General features: G+C 41.4%; 1 protein-coding gene across 5 annotated transcripts in view; it reads right to left on the bottom strand.

Annotated features, from left to right (window-relative positions):
* CLCC1 (chloride channel CLIC like 1) overlaps positions 1–21708 on the bottom strand; it is a 71302-nt gene that overhangs the window by 46594 nt on the left and 3000 nt on the right. For all 5 annotated transcript variants that reach the window (XR_007155222.1, XR_007155221.1, XM_047873728.1 and 2 more), the window contains exons 2-10: positions 14836–14976; positions 14316–14417; positions 10944–11051; positions 8254–8475; positions 7872–8012; positions 5931–6024; positions 4336–4433; positions 3930–4076; positions 1324–1665 (exon numbers count right to left, since the gene is read on the bottom strand). Coding sequence is in view for 3 of the 5 variants with exons in the window: in XM_047873728.1 (XP_047729684.1) it covers positions 1324–1665; positions 3930–4076; positions 4336–4433; positions 5931–6024; positions 7872–8012; positions 8254–8475; positions 10944–11051; positions 14316–14417; positions 14836–14964 (1383 nt within the window). In the remaining 2 variants the exon portion in view is untranslated. The remainder of the gene's footprint in view (positions 1–1323; positions 1666–3929; positions 4077–4335; positions 4434–5930; positions 6025–7871; positions 8013–8253; positions 8476–10943; positions 11052–14315; positions 14418–14835; positions 14977–21708) is intronic.

Raw genomic sequence — 21708 nt, 5'->3', positions numbered from 1 at the left:
CAGGAACAAAACCGACAAAACCCGCGCCCTCACTGGAACTTCCAATTAGCTTGGGGGAAAGAAGCAACAAATTAACAAACTACCACGCTGGGTTTACATCAGGTGATACAGGAGTAAAGGCCTGAAGAAATGAACCATGTGAATATATGGGAATGGCATTCTAGACAGGGAACGGCAAGTACAAAGGTTGTAAGTTCACGGAATAGTGAGGAGGTTCCTGTGGCTGAAGGAGAGTAAGCACAGCAGGAGAGCAGGAGGAGAAGAGATCCACGTGCCAACGGAGCCGGGCTGTGGGCAGATCAAGGGAGCCCCGGGTCACCATGATAACTAGCTTTCCCTTTAAGTGAGATGGGAAGTCACTTGAGGCTTGGGATGAACGGTATCTTACCGTTACCTATTAACGCTGAAAGGCACATCTGAAAATTTTCTAGATGTACGCAGGTATGTTTATTCTTCTTATAAGAAACTCCGTGGAAGGGATTCTATAATTTCCTAGATTCTGCACTCACGGCTATTTCTCAAAGGTTTACAGTTGCAACTTGAACTTTGCAAATGACACTATAAATTCCTCTCACAAACAGAAATGGCAATGTCTCTTCAAATGGCCCATAATGTAGAGAAAACACCTCAACATTCGGCAGGTAGAAAGTAGACTCTACCCAGCCAATGATACCAAAGACTTGGGAAAGTGTGGTGTGGCCCCTCCCCGCCCACTCTTCCGCCCAGCTGAGCCTTTAGGGCTCTCCTGCGGGCTCCCCAGGGCACCAGGCCTTCAGTGGGGACTTCTCTCTGAGCTCTTTACAGGTAGAAATTTTAGTCATGCTCGCTCGGTTTCCTAATGAAATTTCCTATGAACTACCACCTGTTCTAACTTGTTAAATAGTACTTTACATAAAAATCAAATCTAGGGGCGCCTGGGTGGCGCAGTCGGTTAAGCATCCGACTTCAGCCAGGTCACGATCTCGCGGTCCGGGAGTTCGAGCCCCGCGTCGGGCTCTGGGCTGATGGCTCAGAGCCTGGAGCCTGGTTCCGATTCTGTGTCTCCCTCTCTCTCTGCCCCTCGCCCGTTCATGCTCTGTCTCTCTCTGTCCCAAAAATAAATAAACGTTGAAAAAAAAAATTAAAAAAAAATCAAATCTGGCTTTATTTCTTCTGAGAAGGCCAAACTTTTGACTAGAAAGGAGGAGAGAGTAAACAATTATATCAATAACGATATAATTAACTGTGAAAGTTAAGAGAGGAAAAAACGCTTAACCAGAAGCTCTGTAGGAAGCACTCAGGCCTAGCATGACAGGACGGCAAAATGAACAGTTGCTGACTTACACTGGGTACCGCCTTGGGATGCTCTCTCGCCTCTGCGTCTGGTAAATCACATGCCCGGAGCACTTCGGGGCTCTTGTTGCCAGTCTTAAGTCTCAAGTCAACATCTCTCTGTCTCAAAACATCTCTTCTACCCTCATATGTTTTGTCATAAGGGCCTTGCTCAACGGGGCCGATCGGGCCTCTATAATAGAAATCTGTATCACCTGCTCCACCATGGGGTCTATAATCAACTTCCTTCTGCCGTCCTCTGTCACCTGGCTCAAGTGCCCGGGGTGGTTCTCTCTCGGGACCACTTATTTGTCTCAGCATATTAACTGATTTTCCAGCACCATAGCAGAAACTCTAGAAGGAAAAGAAATACATAGCCCTGAGTATTTAATGGCTGACTCACAATGAAATTATTCAGGATGCTAACAAAATTACCTAACTTGACTTGTGGCATTTGGAGACGTATTCATTTCACTATTGTTTCATTAGAGATCTCTTCTTTAGATTAATACTGGGCCAGAATAGCCAATAAAATGTGGAAATCATGAAGTGTTAAGTAGACATTTCAATCAGCTGAACACATTCTGAATGAATTGTATCAAGGGAAGTTTGGCTAAAGTCTAGAAACTTAAATTGGAAGGTACTAACAGATAACTGCTCATCAGTTGTCTATTTTCACACCCACCATATAAGGTAATTGCTAAAAGTCAGAATTGCACATCATTATGGAAACATTCTCAGGTAGGGTAAGTTTCCAACAGGCTTTGAGTCCCATTTCATGAGAAAACCTAGGCAGCATTTCTCAATGTGTGGCCCAGGGACCCCGAGGGGGATCCCTGAGACAGTTTCAGGGATTCTGTGAGGTCAAACTTTTTTCTACTTCAAAGACCTTAGTCTTTCTCACTCTTCCCTTCTGAGTGTGGAATCTTCTGGGGCTGGAATGACTTCCTCACTCTGACAGCTCATGGACTGTGTGCTCGTGTAGACGTGAATTTTAAATTTTTCTTAGTTTTAATTTCTAATATGGTAAACTATCAATAAACAAAACCACCATAAACAGGAGCTCTTCGTGGTCCTCCATTTTTGCTTGTTTTGTGGGCTTTGGTTCTTAAGGGTACAAAAAGGTCCTGAGAATAAAAAATTTGAAAATCACTGAGCTAGAGAAACTATTTGAAGACAGAAGCAGTAAAAGCCCTTTCCGCAAGCAGATGAATCAAGAGATGATGGGCTTTTGTCAGACACTAGATTATAGGGAGTCCACCCCTTACAATGGTTTGACTTACAACTGTTAGACTTCACAATGGTGAGAAAGTGATACACATTCTGCAGAAACTGTACTTCAAATTTAGAATTTGGATCTTTTCCTGGGCTAACGATTTCAGGTACGCTCCTCTCTGGTGATGGCGGGCAGGGCAGCTCCCGGTCAGCCGCGCGGTCACAAGGATGAACAACCCCTTCACCTCAATCACTCCTTACCCACACAGCCATTCTGTTTCTCACTTTCAGTACAATATTCAATAAACTGTGCAAGATATTTGACACTTTACTATAAAATGGGCTTTGTGTTAGATGATTTTGCCCAACTGCAGGCTAACATAAGCATTCTGATCACATTTAAGGCAGGCTAGGCTAAGCTATGACGTCCTGTAGGCTAGGTATCGTAAATGCACTTTTGACGTATGGTATTTTCAACTTACAATGGGTTTATCGGGATGTAACCCCGTAAGTCAAGGGAAATCTGCACTACTACACAATTAATGTCACCTAACAAAATCATCCCCCTAAACCTGACTCCTAAAATCACAAGCCCAAAAAACAAAAACAAAACAGGAACAATTTCAAAATGAATAAAGCATAGTAAATTTTGTACCCTTAGGGAAGATAATCCTTTTTAATTTAATAATTAAAATTGGAAGGTACTAATCGTCTGATAATTGCTCACGTGTTGTGTATATTCACACCCAACATAGAAAGTCAATGCTGCAAATTATTTAAAGTTGTACATTTTAAATAGCTTAATTTCTTTACAGATACAAACTTGGCTTTTCCCATGGCACATCTGGGTTCTTTGTATTTTGTTTTATGTGACAACTACTTCATTAGGGTAAGGGCTGAAAATCAACAATAAGAAAGCTGAAGAAGCCGTGGATGAATGACGAATAATGTTTCTACATAATCAATGTCTGTTCCTGGATCCCCAAACTGTTTCCCAGTACAGCACCTTCTTCTACATCCCTGCCTGATTCTGCGCTTAAGCCAATGCCCTTCCCTTCTCAGGGCTGCAAAAACTCAGACTGAAACAAGGCCCCCTTTCTCAAAGAGGACAAAACAACTGATTTCATCTGTATTACTTCAACAAGTTAAAGAACAAATTTAAAAGGGTGTTATTACTCGAAGTCCCTGCCATGACACCCACAATCAAACTTGAGAATCATCTCCTTGCTTATACACATAAGAATACACACGTAAGTATAAATAAATCCGCATCACTTTAAAATCATCTTTTCATACCATTAAGCATGATTTAGCCTGATTTACCACAGCAAAAAAAGTCTGCAATTTTAGAACTGCCTTTTTCCTGCAAGTCCTGTTAACAGTCAACAGTGCTATGTACTAACCAGGACAGCCAGTGCCATAATTATCAGCATGGGAATGTGAAGTAATACTGGCATCTCCTTCATGAGCGCTTTAATAAATTCACCAGCTCCTTTTCCAATGTGTTTCAATGGCTCCGTGACAAAGTTGGTGAACGTAACTGCCAGTGCCTAAAACAAGACATAACAGCAACTTAATTTTTCCCTCAAATGGTTGAGTGCACAGAACAAGCCAAAATTCGCTGTGCACCGGGATGAAATTATGTTCATAAACTGAAATGCGTTTAATGTGAAAATCATTTGTAACGGAAGTATTTTTTCTAGAGCAAAGGTTTATTATTAGCAAAATGACGGTAAAAACACTAACTTTTAATTAATACAAGGGATTTTTGACTTTGTATAAGTAATTTTGACAAAATGTGTTCTATACCTTTGTTGGTGGGACCAACCAAATAGGGTTGACTAACAAGAGCTCATAGTATTTTTGGCATGGGTCATCCTTATAGGTCCATGAACTTCTAAACACTTCTATTTAGAGAAACAGACAAAACACTGAGTCATTAAAAAAAAAAGTTGCATTTCATTCCCAAAGAAGACATTTTGGTTTTGTCCCTGTCCCTGCCGCCAACCAATTTTAACTGCTGTACAAATAAACTCCCTATAACACTGATTTAAAAAGTTTTCACCTTATGCCCAAAATGTTTAAAAATCCCCTCAAATTATACGAGTCTTATGCAGATAAAACATACTTTATGAAAATTTCTAAACAGTAAACATTAAAAACTGTTCTTTATACATACAAATGAATCCAAGGAAAACGGGAAATCAGAGATCGCTGGATTATGTGGAAGTTAATATCCTGGCTGTGATGCTGTGTTGCTATAGTTGTGGAAGATGGTTCCACTGGGGATAATGGGGAAAGGCGGCACAGGATCTGTTTTACTTCTTACAACTACGTGTGCATCTAGAATTATCTCAATAAAATTTCAAGTTTTATTTATTTTGAAAGAGATAGCATAAGTGGGAGTGGGGCAGAGAGAGAGAGAGACAGAGAGAGAAAGAGAGAGAGAATCCCAAGCAGGCTCTGGAGAGGAAGAGAGAGAGAATCTCAAGCAGGCTCCAAGCTGCTAGTGCACAGCCTGCTTGGGATTCTCTCTCTCTGCCTCTCTCTGCCCCTTCTCCACTTGTTTGCTCTCTCTCTCTCTCTCTCTCCCTCAAAATAAACAAACATTAAAAAAAGAAACCAATTCTTACTTTACAAAATAAAGAACGTTAGTTCTCCCAATTTTTCTAAATGTATGTACACAGTACATTGCATACTAGCCTGGGCTAGAGGATATATTCACTTGTCTCCTGCAGCCAGGAAGCGAGGCTGGATTGGTTTAGTTCCCATAACTTTTGAAGAAACGCTAATTTGGACACCCTGTTTTGTATAATCTGCCGAGAGTCTATTCTGGGTCAGCTATTACAGATGTGCATTTATAAAGTGCCTTTGAACACTAAACCATTCCTATTGCTAGATATACAGAAGTAAAGACAGTCACATTAGTGAGAATATTTATAAAGTCTGTGAGATTAAAAAAAAAGTCAAATAATTTTCCTCTTATTTAAAAAAATGTATAGTAAAGTTACAATATAAGGTTTCATAAGTCATTATCAGGAGATTAAGTCTAAGCTGGATATTAATTTATATAAACACAATTCACTTCTTTAATAAACATGCCGAACCCTCTTCCTAAGGACTAGATGAACGACATGAGCACAGGCTCCATCACGGTCCAATGGAGAAGACAGGTGACACTGGAGCCGGCAAAGACAGTTCCTATTCCTTCCCTGTGATGTTACATGAGCACAGGTGTCACGGTCTGAAACCCGACGCTTCTGGCATGTTCTTCTGATACTGAAGATTCATTTGGTCATGGGAAGCGTCTTTCCGGCATTTTATCATTTCTCTGTAATTACTAATATGTTCTCTCCTTCTCGGAAATTCTACTCAAAATAAGGCCCAGTGAACCAACGCCTTACCCCAGAGACTTCCAATCCAGTCCATCTTCTCAGCACACACGTTGTTTAACGGCTCCATCTTGGCAACCTCGGCCTGATGCTGTGCGAAGGCTAGCTGACCAACACCAAGAGGGAGCTGTGAGCGGCCACTAACAGGAGGTTATGTCTACATATCCAAAACCTTACTTCAAAGAGTGTCTGTACCAGACCCCAGACTGTTCACATTTTTTTCGATACAAAAAAAAACTGTATTATTTTAAAATAGTAGCTCTTTTCAGTTCATGGCAAAGCACAGTCTCTTTTTCTTTTTAATTAAATTTTTTTTAACGTTTATTTATTTTTGAGAGAGACAGAGACAGAGCATGAGCAGGGGAGGGGCAGACAGAGAGGGAGACACAGAATCTGAAGCGGGCTCCAGGCTCTGAGCTGTCAGCACAGAGCCTGATGTGGGGCTCGAACCCACAAACTGTGAAATCGTGACCTGAGCTGAAGATGGACGCTTAACTGAGTCACCCAGGTGTATTAAGCACAGTCTTAATACAACAAGTGAGGATAAAGAATTATAGTTGCCTTCTTTGTACATACTTTTGATGAGAAAGGAAAACCTTTGTACTAAAAAGATTGTTTTAAAAAATTAGTTCAAGGGGCACCTGAGTGGCTCAGTCGGTTAAGCGTCCAACTTCAGCTCAGGTCATGCATGATCTCACGGTTCGTGAGTTCGAACCCCATGTCGGGCTCTGCTGACAGCTCAGAGCCTGGAGCCTGCTTCCAATTCTGTGTCTCCCTCTCTCTGTGCCCCTCCCCCACCTCTCTCTCTGTCTCAAAAATAAATATTAAAAAAAACTTTTTAAATATCAGTTCAAATATAATTCACAGCACATCCCAAAATATATACATTAAATAACTACTTCTCATTTTCTTTTTACAATTCACAATAAAGTGTTTTACTCTGGATGATTTTCAGCACAAATGGTCCATATAAAGATACTACATCTTTTATATATAAAAGCCCTGGGGGGAATCACCAAGATAACAATATTCAACCAAACTTTCTTCCTTTAATCTGTGACGAATTAGTTCTAGAAGCTGCAGAACTTAGAGCAAAAAGTTAAGGATGTACCACAGTGACTTAAATCAGATAAATGCCTCAAAAACACTTTGCTACCTGACTCACCCTGCGAAAACGATCTGAAATTGCCCTTCATTGGTTATGCTATTTTGGCAAGAACAGTGCTTCATTTGACTTTCTGTATTCAGTATGATCCCAATTTTGAAAGAACTGAAATTTATTTAAAAAAAATTTTTTTTTATGTTTTATTTTTGTTGATGGTGTGTCTACCATCAACATACCGCTTTCATATTCAGAAAATAACCGAACTTTTAAAAAATAATCTTTTGTGGGGCGCCTGGGTGGCGCAGTCGGTTAAGCGTCCGACTTCAGCCAGGTCACGATCTCGCGGTCCGTGAGTTCGAGCCCCGCGTCGGGCTCTGGGCTGATGGCTCAGAGCCTGGAGCCTGTTTCCGATTCTGTGTCTCCCTCTCTCTCTGCCCCTCCCCCGTTCATGCTCTGTCTCTCTCTGTCCCAAAAATAAATAAATGTTGAAAAAAAAATTAAAAAAAAATAATAATAATAATCTTTTGATATCTTTTCTGGCAAAGAATAAAAGGACATACCCTAAATTACCTACATAAAATTTTAAACAATCTAACTAGCTTTATTCTGATTTAGCTGCCCAGCTGCCACCGTCAGGAACTGGGCTGTGAGGACGAGGACCATGCCAGCTGGTCAAGGACCCAAAACACCAGGTGCAGGTGAGCAGCTGCCAGTTTCCTCTCCCGCCTCATCTCCAACCACTGCCTCCAGCCCTCAGGAAGGTTATGTATCAGCTCTTGATGCACGGTCTTCTTCTTCTATTATGAAATGACATCTGAACGTTTTAAAGCCTCCCGCATATTTAATACCTTATATAAATACATCCAATTCCATCCCAAACTGACGAGAAAACTGATGAATAAAACCCGTCTCAGCTGGGTGTACCAATGCACATAGGTCCACAGCTCGGTAGCCACCAGTGCCACGATGCAGAGCAGACACAGAAGCACCTCAAAAACAGGAAGAAGGGGAAAGCAAAGTTACTGCCACACCATCCTCCCCACCAGAAAATGGGAACTGTCAACAGAGACCAAAGAACCGGATTCCTAGGCCGAATCGTGTGTACTCTTCTGCCACACGCTCCTCAGTACAGCAGGAGGGTCTCCATACAGGCTCCTAACAATCATGGTGGAGATTTTAAGGGATTTTTAAAGCTGAGCTGTTACTTACGTCCCCCTCATCCCATCTTACCATCAACACATTATACGGATCCACTCCAAAAGAGTCTTCAAATCGCCACTTCCATGTTTCAAAATCATGAAGCTTAAAATTAATTAAAATATCACTTAGTGCATCATCCAAGGCTCCTGGCTTCCAATCCTCTCCACTGAGAAACTTCTGTATTTCTAACAAGGTTTGTCTTCTTAGGATAATCTCAGCATCATAATGCATATCACCTTTGTTTTCTTCAGGCTGAATTAAATTTGCCAAAAACAAACAATAGAAGAGAGAAACATTTTAAGACAACAGCCAGTCTGGAACTAAATATGTATGTGATTCTTATTTCACATGTATAAAATAAGGATAATACTATCCACCTATTTTTCTCACATACAAACCAGAGATTTTGTTCTATAAAGTCACCTCGGACGCTAGTCAACAAATACTGAACCATGGATCCTACAGGAAATACACGGTCAGGTTCCAAACACATTTTCATCAGCCTGTCAATGCATAGCCCTTTAATGTGTGTTTCTACTTAAAGATACCTCATTTAATGTTGTTGATTAACACTTAACTCACAGCCAACAGCACTGTAACTCATGCCCAAATGAAGCTTATCTCACACGCATATTTTTCTCTGTAAGGCACATCCCAGCCTTCATGTGCTCGGAGGCACTGGACAGGATTTTTCTTGGGAATTTTTTTTGAGAGTGCATGAGTAGGGGAGAGGGGCAGAGGGAGAGAGGGAGAAATCTAAAGCAGGCTACATGTGATCTCGCAGTCTGTGAGTTCGAGCCCGTCAGGCTCTGTGCTGACAGCTCAGGCCTGGAGCCTGCTTCGGATTCTGTGCCTCCCTCTCTCTGCCCCTCCCCCGCTCATGCTCTGTCTCTCTGTCAAAAATAAATAAACATTAAAAAAAAAAAATAAAATAAAGCAGGCTACAAGCTCAGCATGGAGCCTGATACGGGGTTCGATCCCACAATCCCATGAGATCATGACCTGAAGCACCATCAAGAACTGGACACTTAACTGAGCTACCCAGGTGCCCCTAATCTTGGGCATTGTTTTAAACAGCCAAATAACAACATCAGCGTAAGTGTGAAATATGTGGCACTAAATAAAGCATGAAAAAGTAACTGTTTATAGTCTGAGAACTGAAACAAGGCAAAACACAGCATTGCGCAGCCTCAGCTGGGAATGGGTGCACCAGACAATTCAAATGCTGTGCTGCTCTGTGCATGTCTGAGCAACACAAAAGCTCTGCAAGGATTAACTCTGGGGTCACAAAAGAAGTTCAGTGTGTACACAAATTCGCAAATACGGAATCCACAAATAACGAACATGAGCTGTTTACTTTAGGATTCATTTATGACTTTCCATCTGACTGAATTTTCAAAAGTCCTAAAATATGCAGTAATACAAAAAAGAAAAAGAATCTCGAAAAACAGCCCAACTGGAGTTTCTATGAACATGCATTTTTTTTTTTATTTTTTTTTAATGTTTATTTATTTCTGAGACAGAGAGAGACAGAGCATGAGTGGGGAAGGGGCAGAGAGAGAGGGAGACACAGAATCCGAAGCAGGCTCCAGGCTCTGAGCTGTCAGCACAGAGCCCGACACGGGGCTCGAACTCACAAACCATGAGATTATGACCTGAGCAGAAGTCGGCTGCTCAACCGACTGAGCCACCCAGGCGCCCCTGAACATACATATTTATAACTATTTTTATTAGCATGTATTCAGGTTAGCAAAATCATTACAAACATTTTACTTTCATTAACCAGTTAACACAAATAGAATATTCTTTTTTTCTAAGAATACAGATATTTATATAAAAAGCAAATATAAAATCAGAAGAAAACAAAGTGTCATGTAGTATCACAAGTCGTCACTGAGCTAAAAAAGCAGTCATCAATTACTATTTTTAAAAAACACTACATTAAATATTTCCGTCGTAGGTATTTTCTGCCTTCATCTGTGTCCTCACCCCACACACTTGTAAGACTTGAATTAAATGGTGCATGTATGAGAACATCTGCTTTTTCACTTCCAAAATAAGGTGGGATGATTAAATATTCATCTAACATTCCTTTCCCCTTAAAACTTTTCTTGATGTTTAGGGGGACCTGGGTGGCTCAGTCGGTTAAGTGTCCAACTTCAGTTCAGGTCATGATCTTGCAGTCCATGAGTTCAAGCCCCGTGTTGGACCCTGTGCTGACAGCTCAGAGCCTGGAGCCTGCTTCGGATTCTGTGTCTCCCCCTCTCTCTACCCCTCCCATGCTCACTCTCTGTCTCTCTTGAATGAAAGAAAAACATTAAAAAAAAAATTCACTTTTCTTGATGGTTTGAATCTCCAGAGTGAAAACAATGACTCTAAAAACTGGAATCCTAACATTAATTATGAACAATATGCACATGATATGCAATTCTACAAAGTAGTACTTGACATAGTAAAAAGCTTCCGCGATGGGGTGAAACTACGTAAAAAACATTGTTGTCTTTCTCAACACAGAATGATCTTACATCACAAGAATGAGAAAGCGTGTAAGTGGTAGAAAACAAGGGCCAGCATAGAATTTCCTTGCCAAGTCATGAGTGTATTACATTTCCAACCATTTAGTAAAGTTCAAATAGCAAATTTAAAGCACCTCCTCCCATGTGAAATTAATAAATAATGAAAAGATCCACCATACTGATGAATATCACATCAATACTCACAAGTCCGAGCTTCCTGGCTTCAATTAAAATTTTATTTAAGTATCTCCTAAAAACAGGATTGCTTTGACTTTCATAGTCTTCCCTCTTTTTCTTTTCACACTCACTGATCTGTAATCACAGAATAAATTCAACATTAGTAGCATCAAAGTTTAATTTAAGGGTCAAGTTTCTAGCCTAGAGATCCCATCAAGATCAAGGTAGGAGCTTGTGATTATCAACTATATGAAAATGTAGAACTTCCTACTTTCCGTGGGTTCTCTTTGCAAAGGGCAGGAAGGCAACAAATGAGGAACACGCGTTCAGCACTTGGCTCTGGCAATTTTAAAGCTAAAAATCATGAAGCAAGGAGGCAGAGATGTGGATGAGCAGAACATCTAGGACCATCTGCCTCTTTCCAATTCCAAAGTAATGATTCAATGAACAAAGGAACAAAAGAAGAAAGGAAGAGAATAAGAAACAGAGAGATAGAAAGAGAAACACACAAGAGGAAGCCAGAAGCTGAAATGAAGGGCCCAGCAAGGAGTTTCTTGAATGTGCATATTACTTTTGGCCTTTTATCAATTTTTCCTGTAAATGGTCGATCATCCCTACCTCTATGTATGGGCTGCTTCAGAAGGGCAGGAACATGGCTTCTCCAGAGAGTACTACACATTGCAACCCCTCAGCATGTAATTCATCACTCAGATTTCCTCTGAACCTAGCTCTACTGACACCACAGTGGTCAAGTTGCTAGGTGAGGGTAGTACCTATCTTACAGACATTAGAACCTGTGATAAGCAACTTTTATTTTCTAACTGAGTGTGGACCATGAGTTGAGTTAGCATGGAAACGGGCTTCAGATGATAAACAGAATAACCGAGCGTTACACTCAGACTTAGGATAGAAGGACACTTGAGAAGTCATGTGGCAGCTTCCTCTGCTTGCAGGCAAGGTTTAGAAACCTTTTAAATTTCTCTTTAAGAGAATGTGTGGGGTTTTTTGTTTGTTTTTGTTTTATTTTGAGACAGGAAGCAAGAGCATGTGCATGAGTGGGAGAGGGGGAGAAGGAGAGAGAGAATCCCAAGCAGGCTCCACGCTGTCAGCACAGAGCCTGACTTGGGGCTCCACCCCACAGACTGAGATCATGACCTGAGCCGAAACCAAGAGTCAGATACTTAACCAACTGAGCCATCCAGGCATCCAAAAGGGAATGTTATAATTTTTTTAATGTTTATTTTTGAGAGAGAGAGAGAGAGAGGGCCAGAAAGAGGGAGACAGAGGATCTGAAGCAAGCGTTGTACAGTGAATACAGACCCCGACGTGGGGTTTGAAGTCATGAACTGTGAGATCATGACCTGAGCCAATGATGGCCACTTAACTGACTGAGCCACCCAAGCGCCCCAAAGACAATGTTTTTTAAAATAAGAACTCAAGGGGCACCTGGGTGGCTCAGTCGGTTGAGCGTCCGACTTGGGCTCAGGTCATGATCTCACGGTCTGTGAGTTCGAGCCCCACGTCGGGCTCTGTGCTGACAGCTCAGAGCCTGGAGCCTGCTTTGGATTCTGTGTTTCCCTCTCTGCCCCTCCCCTGCTCATGTTCTGCCTCTCTCTCTGTCAAAAATAAATAAATATTTAAAAAAATAAATAAATAAAAATTAAAAAAATAAGAACTCAAGACTCCATTTTGCCAATCATATTTTTACAATTTTGAGCCCATGTTGCAAAGAATGGAATAAAAAATTTCTGCAAAAAGGCATTTCTGCATTTCCTAGTGTGCAGCCAAAGAAACTCAATGATACTACAAAACACAACTAAACTGAGGCAAATCTTATCCAAGCATTATTTTACTGGCATTGGGTGAGACAGCATTCACAGCCGGTTAGCACCACAGCAGCGCTTACAGATCCATAATCGAGATCTCTGTGTCTCCATTCACAAGCTCTCCCAGTGTCTCAAGCTGGAAACCTCTGTCCTTCACTCCATCCCTTTCCCTTCTCCCTCAGCTACCCAAATTTGCCTATTCCACGTTGAAGAAGTCCCACATTTCCCTCTTCAGCCCTTGTCACTGCCTTGGTTGGAGCACTGAGCACTGCTGGGCTCCTGTCACCCCCTCTCCTTCCAAGGCCTCTCCATGGGGCCACCAGCTCATGGTCTCCACAGCCAAGAGGTTGGTTCCCACCCCACAACACACATTCAAACCCTTAATAATAGTGACTTATTTCCTTTCTCATCATCTCTACTTCAGTCTCACAAATAAAAGGACTGAATAAATGAAGGAATAGCTACCACACACTAAATTATAATAATCCCTTATATTTGCAAGAGTAATTCTTATGCTCATCAGATGATCATAGGCCCATTCTTCGTGGGCTACATTTGTCATGAGTCTATGACCAAGCACTGTGACAGGTGACAGAGAATCAAAAATGACTAAAACAGGGGTGCCTGGCTGGCTCAGTCGGTAGAGCATGGGACTCTTGATCTCGGGGTTGTAAGTTCAAGCCCCATATTGGGTGTAGAAATTACTTAAAAATAAAAAAATAATAATAGGGGCACCTGAGTAGTTCAGTCGGTTAAGCGTCCAACTTCAGCTCAGGTCATGATCTCACGGTTCGTGGGTTTGAGCCACGCATCGGGCTCTGTGCTGACAGCTCAGAGCCTGGACCCTGCTTCGGATTCTGTGTCTCCCTTGCTCTCTGCCCCTCCCCCACTCGCACTCTGTCTCTCAAAAATAAATAAAACATTAAAAATAATAAAATAAAATCTTAAAAAAGTAAACATTCTTGATCCCAAGAAATGTTCATCTCTGAGGGCTGATGGGGGGTGGGAGGGAGGGAAGGGTGGGTGATGGGTATTGAAGAGGGCATCTTTTGGGATGAGCACTGGGTGTTGTATGGAAACCAATTTGACAATAAATTTCATATATTTAAAAAAAAAAAAAGAGGGGCGCCTGGGTGGCGCAGTCGGTTAAGCGTCCGACTTCAGCCAGGTCACGATCTCGCGGTCCGTGAGTTCGAGCCCCGTGTCGGGCTCTGGGCTGACGGCTCAGAGCCTGGAGCCTGTTTCCGATTCTGTGTCTCCCTCTCTCTCTGCCCCTCCCCCATTCATGCTCTGTCTCTCTCTGTCCCAAAAATAAATAAACGTTGAAAAAAAAAAATTAAAAAAAAAAAAAAAAAAGAAATGTTCATCTCATAAAGAAATAATTACAACATGGTGAAATAAATGTTATTACAGGAAAATAAAAGTACTATTTTTAAAAAAGTTCAGAATAACTAAAAAAAAATTATATATCAATTGTACAGTACACAGAAGCATATATAATGTTAGCAAATATAGGAAACAGCAATTAAACATACTATGAATATAAAATTCATGAATTAAAAAAAATTCTAACCTTATGAGTTAAAGAATCAAGTTTGCCATAACATTCCGACAATTCATCAGCACATGACAAGTCAGGACTGACATCTTTTTTCTCTGATACATCGTATTTCACCTAAAGCAAAACAGAGATTTTTATTTCCTTTATAAAACCTATAGTTAAGACTAAAACCTATAGTTAAGTTGTAAAACCTATAGTTAAGACTAAAATTTGACTTCATTTTATGACTTTGTTATATTCTTCAACTGTATTGAACCATCAAAAAAGAAAGAGTCTCAAATTTGTATACTAAGAGCTAAAATCAAATTAGTTGCTGCTCAATGGGCTTTACGTTCCAATTCAAAACAAAAATAACCAGGTGGGATTGAAATCATTTTAGATTAAGCAGGTCAGGGAGATAATCTGCACGGCTACTAGTCACTGATACACAATTCTCACAGCTCTGTGAAAAACAGCAATCGAAGTGGACTATTTCCAGTACAGACCTGGGAAGGTCTTACATACACACACGCTTTTCTTTTTCTTTTAATACCTGAGATTTTCTCATTGTTCCTGAAGCAGCATCATAGTTAAGCATGTCTGTGGGATCAATCCAGTCATCATCAGAAGCATAACCAGTTATAAGCCACAGACATTCACAAAGGAGCAGAGAATACAGCATCCTGCATGAAGGCTAAAAAAAAAAAAAAATTTAATAGATATAATGAAATAGAATTATTTTTAGAAGACATGGTTTCGTAATAAAGGCTATCTACTTCCTTCTAGTGTTAAGATAATGCTTTCTTTCTGAATAATAACTGAAATAAAAATACTCAGTAAAACAGTATTCACATATAAACATATACACACATATTTTTGCCAAGACAAAAAGAAAGTAAGAATTTTTCATAAGACTCAGAAGAATCCGATTCCCGGGTTTATATCCAAGGAATGAAAATACCTATCCACACAAAAACTGATACACAAATGTTTACAGCCACATTATTCACAATAGCTAAAAAGCAGAAACAATTCAAATGTCTATCAACTGAGGGATAACTAAAATGTCTAGCCATACAAAGGAATCTTATTAGGCCATGGAAGGAATCAAATACTGATAAGTGCTACAATATGGACGAATCTTGAAAACACTATGCTATGTGAAAGAAGTCAGTCACCCAGGACCATAATATGATTCCATTTACGTGAAATGGCCAGAACAGGAAAATCTAGAGAGACAGAAAGTAGATTAGTAGGTCCTCAGGGCTGAGGATATAACAGAGGGTTGGTAGTTAAAGGATACAGGGCTTCTTTCTAAGGTGATGAAAAATGATCGAAAACTCACTGTGGTGATGGTTGCAATTATCTGTGAATACATTAAAAACCGCTGAGTCGTGCTCTTTAAATCGGTGAATTATATACAGTATGTGAATCATTTATCAGTAAAACTGCTTTAAAATAAACAGGTATTTAACCAAACCCTCTCCCCCCAATTTTTTTAACACATGGAAAATTAGAAAGGTATAAAATTAAGATTCAAATGAGGTGACTGAACTCCCAAACCTTTCAGAGAAAGTAACCTGCTTCAGCTAAGCCTCGGCAGAAACACTGTCAAATCATTTTTTTTTTAAGTTTATTTATTTATTTTGAGAGAGGGAGGGAGTGGGAGGGGGAGGGAGAGGGAGAGAGACAGAGACAGAGACAGAGAGAGAGAGACAGAGAATATCCCAAGCAGGCTCCACAGCAACAGCGCGGAGCCCAATGTGGGACTCAAACCCACAAACCTTGAGATCAGGACCTGAGCCAAAATCAAGAGTTGGATGCTCAACCGACTGAGCCACCCAGGTGCCCCAAATCATTTCAATACTTAATACCTCTTCTATTCAACACTGTCCACTACATAAACAACCAAGCACATGTGGCTATTTAAATTTAAATTACATTAATTACAAATGCAGTTACTCAATCATGCTAGCAGCATTTCAAGTGTTCACACACCACACGGGGCCTGTGCCTGCCAGTACAGACACAGAACAATTCCATCACTGCAGAAAGTTCTGTTGGACACCTTATCTTATACCTACTATGAATAAAAATCAAATAAGAGAATTCTAAGATGAGAAAGCCCTGGGTTTATAGTCTACCTGTAGAAATAAAGTAGCTCCAGGCTAAATTAAACACTTCTTTGTGCTCCCCGAGTGCTCTCTTTATTCTTCCAGCACAACACACAACAAAATTAGCCACTTATTGGCCAATCTCTTCCACTGGCACAGTGGCTGCCCATCTTGGCTGTGTGTTAAGAATCACCTGACAAGCTTCTAAAAATCCCAATCTTCTGGCCACATCTCAGGCCAATTAAGTCAGAATCTCTTAAATGTGGGACCGAGGCACTGGAATTTTAAAGCGCCTCAGGTGGTTTCAATACGCAGCCAGGATAGAAAACCACTGTGCTATAAAGTGAACTTTTCCAGGGGAAGGTATCGGAATTCACCTTCCTGATGGCTCTCCATCTTGTCCCCTCCACCTCTCCAAGCCCAAGGCCTAGCCCAGTGGCTGGTGCATGAGATACCCAGTAAGTGTTAAGCTGCAAATGGTCAAAGCCATACAGGGATTCACAAGGTTTTAGAGGTTTAGAGGCTTCAGAGGCCAGTCTCTGACTGGAAGACACGGGCACGATTTCATGGAGGAATGGGGTGTGGGAAATAGACCGGGAAGTGTGCAAGGTAAGGGAGGCAGAGGAGCAAAGTGAACCTTCGAAACCATCAGAGGATGGACATGGTGGGAGATAGACAGGAAGATGGCGGGATGGCAACGCTGTAGTGACAATGCTGATGTGAAAGGTTATGGCCAGACTTCTCGGCTAATAGTTCTCAAAGGCATGGGAGCTACATTTGGGGAAGATGAAGGTAGCACTAAGTGTACAGAATGAGGGGGAAAAGCTGGATTCTGAGAGTCCTCCAAGGAGGCTGAAGTAGCAAAAGGATGCTGAATCACATTCTGAAGATAGGCTATACATACAGGCCTCAGCTACTGAACGCACAAAAGAGAAGAAAGATGGCAGGCATGACCAAGATTTCAAGGCTGACCAACTACAAAAACATGGTATTATTAACCTCAAAAAGAAATTGAGAATGAGTACATGATTTTGGGGGAAAGTCAGGCATTCGTTTGTACAGCATTTACTAAATACCTACTGGATACTGGGCACTGTCTTATGTGACAGGGATACCAAGACACTAGACCGGCCACAATTTGTTAAGAAGCTACATGGAGGGAGGAGCACACGGGGATGGGGGACAGGATGGGACAGTAACTTGACCAAAAAATAAATATCATTTCAGGTAGTGATATGTGCTGTGAAAAAAATAAAGGGGGTCAATGGTATGGATGAGTTAGGAAATGTTGAGTATTTTAGGGAAGGTCTCTGAGGAGATTAAAGATGGCCACAAATGCTGTCAAGTCCCCAGCGAGAGATGGAGTTTATTTTCCCTCCTCCCAAATCTGGGCTAACCTTGTGACCATTGTCAACCGAGAAGAGAGGAAGAACTGACACAAAAGCATTTATTTTGGGCTTAGAACTATAATTTGGGGAGAAGCCCAAATTGTGGCCCCACTGCAGGGAAAAAGGTTTTTTTTTTTACGTTTATTTATTTTTGAGACAGAGAGAGACAGAGCATGAACGGGGAAGGGTCAGAGAGAGAGGGAGACACAGAATCCGAAACAGGCTCCAGGCTCTGAGCTGTCAGCACAGAGCCCGACGCGGGGCTCAAACTCACAAACTGTGAGATCATGACCTGAGCCGAAGTCAGAAGCCCACCCAACTGAGCCACCCAGGCACCCCGAAAAAGGGGTTTTTATAAGAAAAAGGAGGAAACAAAATACCTTACATCAGTTGTTTCCCAAGTATTGTAACTGGGAGATACTATTACAATTTATAATTCATTGGCTTTCTAGGTATATTGTATTAGTTGCTAGCAAAGTCCCTTTTGCAGAGTGACCAATTTTTGTTAAAAATACAGATACAGCACTCAGGTGCTCAGTCATATGCCCTTGCCCAGTTCAACGGTGGAATGCAATTCCTGTTTCAAAAAGAGAATGAATGGGGCACCAGGGTGGCTCTCAGTTGGTTGAGCATCTGACTCTTTGAGTTCAGCTCAGGTCACGATCCCAGACTTGAGCCCCAGACGGACCCTGCTTAAGATTCTCTCTCCACCCCAGTCCCTCTCCCCCCCACCCCTTGCATTCTCTCTAAACAATGAAGAAAATAAATAAATAAAAACAGGATGAAGTTTCAGTCACAAAATGAAGTCTCTTATGCACAAATGTTTTACACAGGTTCACAATATTTAGCCAAAATATTGTGGCAGAAGTGATGCTGTGTTGGTTCTGGGCCTGGCCTGGCCTATATGACACCCAGCTGCTTCTACTTTATCACTTTGGAACACCTGCTCTTGGACCTCAGCTGCCATACTGTGAGAAGACCTAGCCACATGGAGAGGCCATGTGTTGGGACACGCTAAGCTCCCAGCTGGCAACCAACATCAATGGCCAGCCATGTGAATGAGCCGTCTTGGTAGTTCCAGTCCAATCCCACAGTACTGGACCTGTGACCCAGCCAACATCATGTGGAATAAAAGAGCTACACAGATGAGTCCAGTCAAGCCCCATAAGCCTACAGAATCATAAGAATAAAATGTTTAAATGCCTCTAAACTTTGAGGTGGTTTGTTACACAGCAGTAGATAACCACAACGACATTTAAGCAGAAAAATGGTAAGAAGCTAACCTTAGAAGACTTGGGAAAAGAACATCTAGAGAATGGGCATAGCAAGCGTAAAGATCAGAGTGGGGAGAAAATTTGAAGCATTCAAAGAGCAGGAAGGTCAAGGTGCACAGTACACCGTACACCAAAGCACTCTCTAGACTCCTACTTCTGGCCAAGATGAAGTAGCAGGGGACAAATGTACTCTCCTGCCTGAAAAACCAAAACCTCTGCACAAAATCTATGAGACAACAATTTTCAAGACATTGGATACTAGGTGAGCAAGGCTAATTGTCTTTGAAAAATGGGAAATGGGCGACTGGGTGGCTCAGTCAGTTAAGCGTCCAACTTTGGCTCAGGTCACGTTCTCAGAGTTTATGAGTTTGAGCCCCGTGTTGGGCTCTGTGCTGACAGCTCAGAGCCTGGAGCCTACTTTGGATTCTGTGTCTCCCTCTCTCTGTCCCCCACCCCACCCCACTCTCTCTCAAAAATAAACAAAACATTTAAAAATTTTTTAATTAAAAAAAAAAAAGAAAGAAAAATGGGAAACAAACACAGACAGTCCTTCTATTGCCCCAGCTTACTGTCTTAACAATTTCCAGGCCATGAGCACAGGGAGGGAAACTCAGGCAGAGCCCAGAAAACAGAGGAAACAGAGCTGAGTATCTGGGGGGACCAAGGCAGAGAAAGCTGCAGAGAGACAGAACCCCTTTATTATGTGCAGAGGGTCCCTGCCACATAATAAAGGATATCTGGTCTTTGACCACAGTTCCTCCAAATGCCGTAGAGATTTCCTGAGTGATGGCAGTGTGGGTGATGAGGTGCTAATGAGGTGACTACGTTGGGCCCAAGGTAGCTTCAAGGTGGAGGATGGTCATCAGAAAGACCAAGCACAGGATTAGAGGGTTGGAACTTTCATCCATCCAACCTCAGGGGAGGGAAGGAAAGTGGAGACTGATTTCAATCACATGGCCAATGACTTAATCAGCCATGCCCTGCATCTGGCTCTGCACCAACAGTGCAGAGACTGCTTGGGATTCTCTCTCTCCCTTCACCCAACTCATGCTCGCTCATGTGTGCTCTCTCTCTCTCTCTCAAATAAACTTAAAAAAAAATTAAAAAATAAACATGAGTAAAAAATTTAGGAAAGTCGTAATTGAGAAAATAAAGCCAAAAGTTAGTTCTTTGAAATGACTAAAAAAGTTTGATATACCCATAGTAAGATTAATGAAGAAAAAGAGAAGCCCCTCCCCCAAATCAAAAATGAAACAGGATAAACTTATTCCTGATTAAAACACTTAGCAAACCACGAATAAAAGAAAACTGCCAGATAGAGTACTACAGGCAAACACTACACTTGATAAATACTGAAATCTTTCCCTCTGAGATCAAGGAGACAAGGGAAAACCTCTGGAAGGTTTCTGGGATATTGACAGTGTTCTAGTTCTTTTTTTTTTTTTTTTTTAACATTTATTCATTGAGAGATGGGGAGAGACAGAGCATGAGTTGGGGAGGGGCAGAGAGAGGGAGACACAGAATCCAAAGCAGACTCCAGGCTCTGCCTGTCAGCACAGAACCCGAATCGGGGCTCAATACCATGAACCAAGAGATCATGACCTCAGCTGAAGTCACTCAACAAATGAGCTACCCAGGTGCCCCAACAAGTGTTCTAGTTCTTAATCTAGATAGTAGTCACATAGGTGTATGCTTTTTAAAAATTTGATAAGAACATTAATATTTTAGACATTTTTCTGTATATGTATTTCGGATTTTACAAAAGCATTTTCTAAAATGGGAAAGAATGAGATACCCTTATGGTCTGAACTGTATACCTCTAAAATTCATACGATGAAATCCTAAACCCCAGTTTCACAGAATATGACTGTATTTGGAGATAGTGTCTCTAAAGAGGTAATTAAGTCATAAAGAGGTCATTAGCATCAGCCCTAATCCAATATGACTGGTGTCCTTATAAGAAGAAATCTGGACACAGGTCAGAGAGAAGACAGGAGGACACAGGAAAAAGGCAGCCATCCACAGGCCTAGAGAGGCCTCAGAAGAAACCAACTGTGCCGACAACCTGATCTCGGATTTCTAGTGTCCAGAATTGTGAGAACATAAACTTCTGTTGTTTAAGCCACCAATCTGTGGAATTTGGTGGTATGTGGTATAGCAAACTAACACAGATTTCTTCAGACATAAAAAGACTAAGAAAGATTCCAACCCACAGACTCTTGATATGTTAAAGAAGTTTAACCTCGGGGCGCCTGGGTGGCGCAGTCGGTTAAGCGTCCGACTTCAGCCAGGTCACGATCTCGCGGTCCGTGAGTTTGAGCCCCGCGTCAGGCTCTGGGCTGATGGCTCAGAGCCTGGAGCCTGTTTCCGATTCTGTGTCTCCCTCTCTCTCTGCCCCTCCCCCATTCATGCTCTGTCTCTCTCTGTCCCAAAAAAATAAATAAATGTTGAAAAAAAAAAAGAAGCAAAATTTGTAAAAAAAAAAAAAAAGTTTAACCTCAATGAGAAAAGGTGTGAATAAAAGAAACAATGATGAGCAAAGGAACTGGTCAAATATACTAATTTTTTTTTTAACGTTTTTATTTATTTTTGAGACAGAGACAGAGCATGAATGGGGGAGGGGCAGACAGAGAAGGAGACACAGAATCGG

This window comes from Prionailurus viverrinus, chromosome C1 (assembly GCF_022837055.1).
Source record: "Prionailurus viverrinus isolate Anna chromosome C1, UM_Priviv_1.0, whole genome shotgun sequence".
Taxonomy (NCBI): domain Eukaryota; kingdom Metazoa; phylum Chordata; class Mammalia; order Carnivora; family Felidae; genus Prionailurus; species Prionailurus viverrinus.
This window is presented reverse-complemented; position numbering and strand designations above follow the sequence as displayed.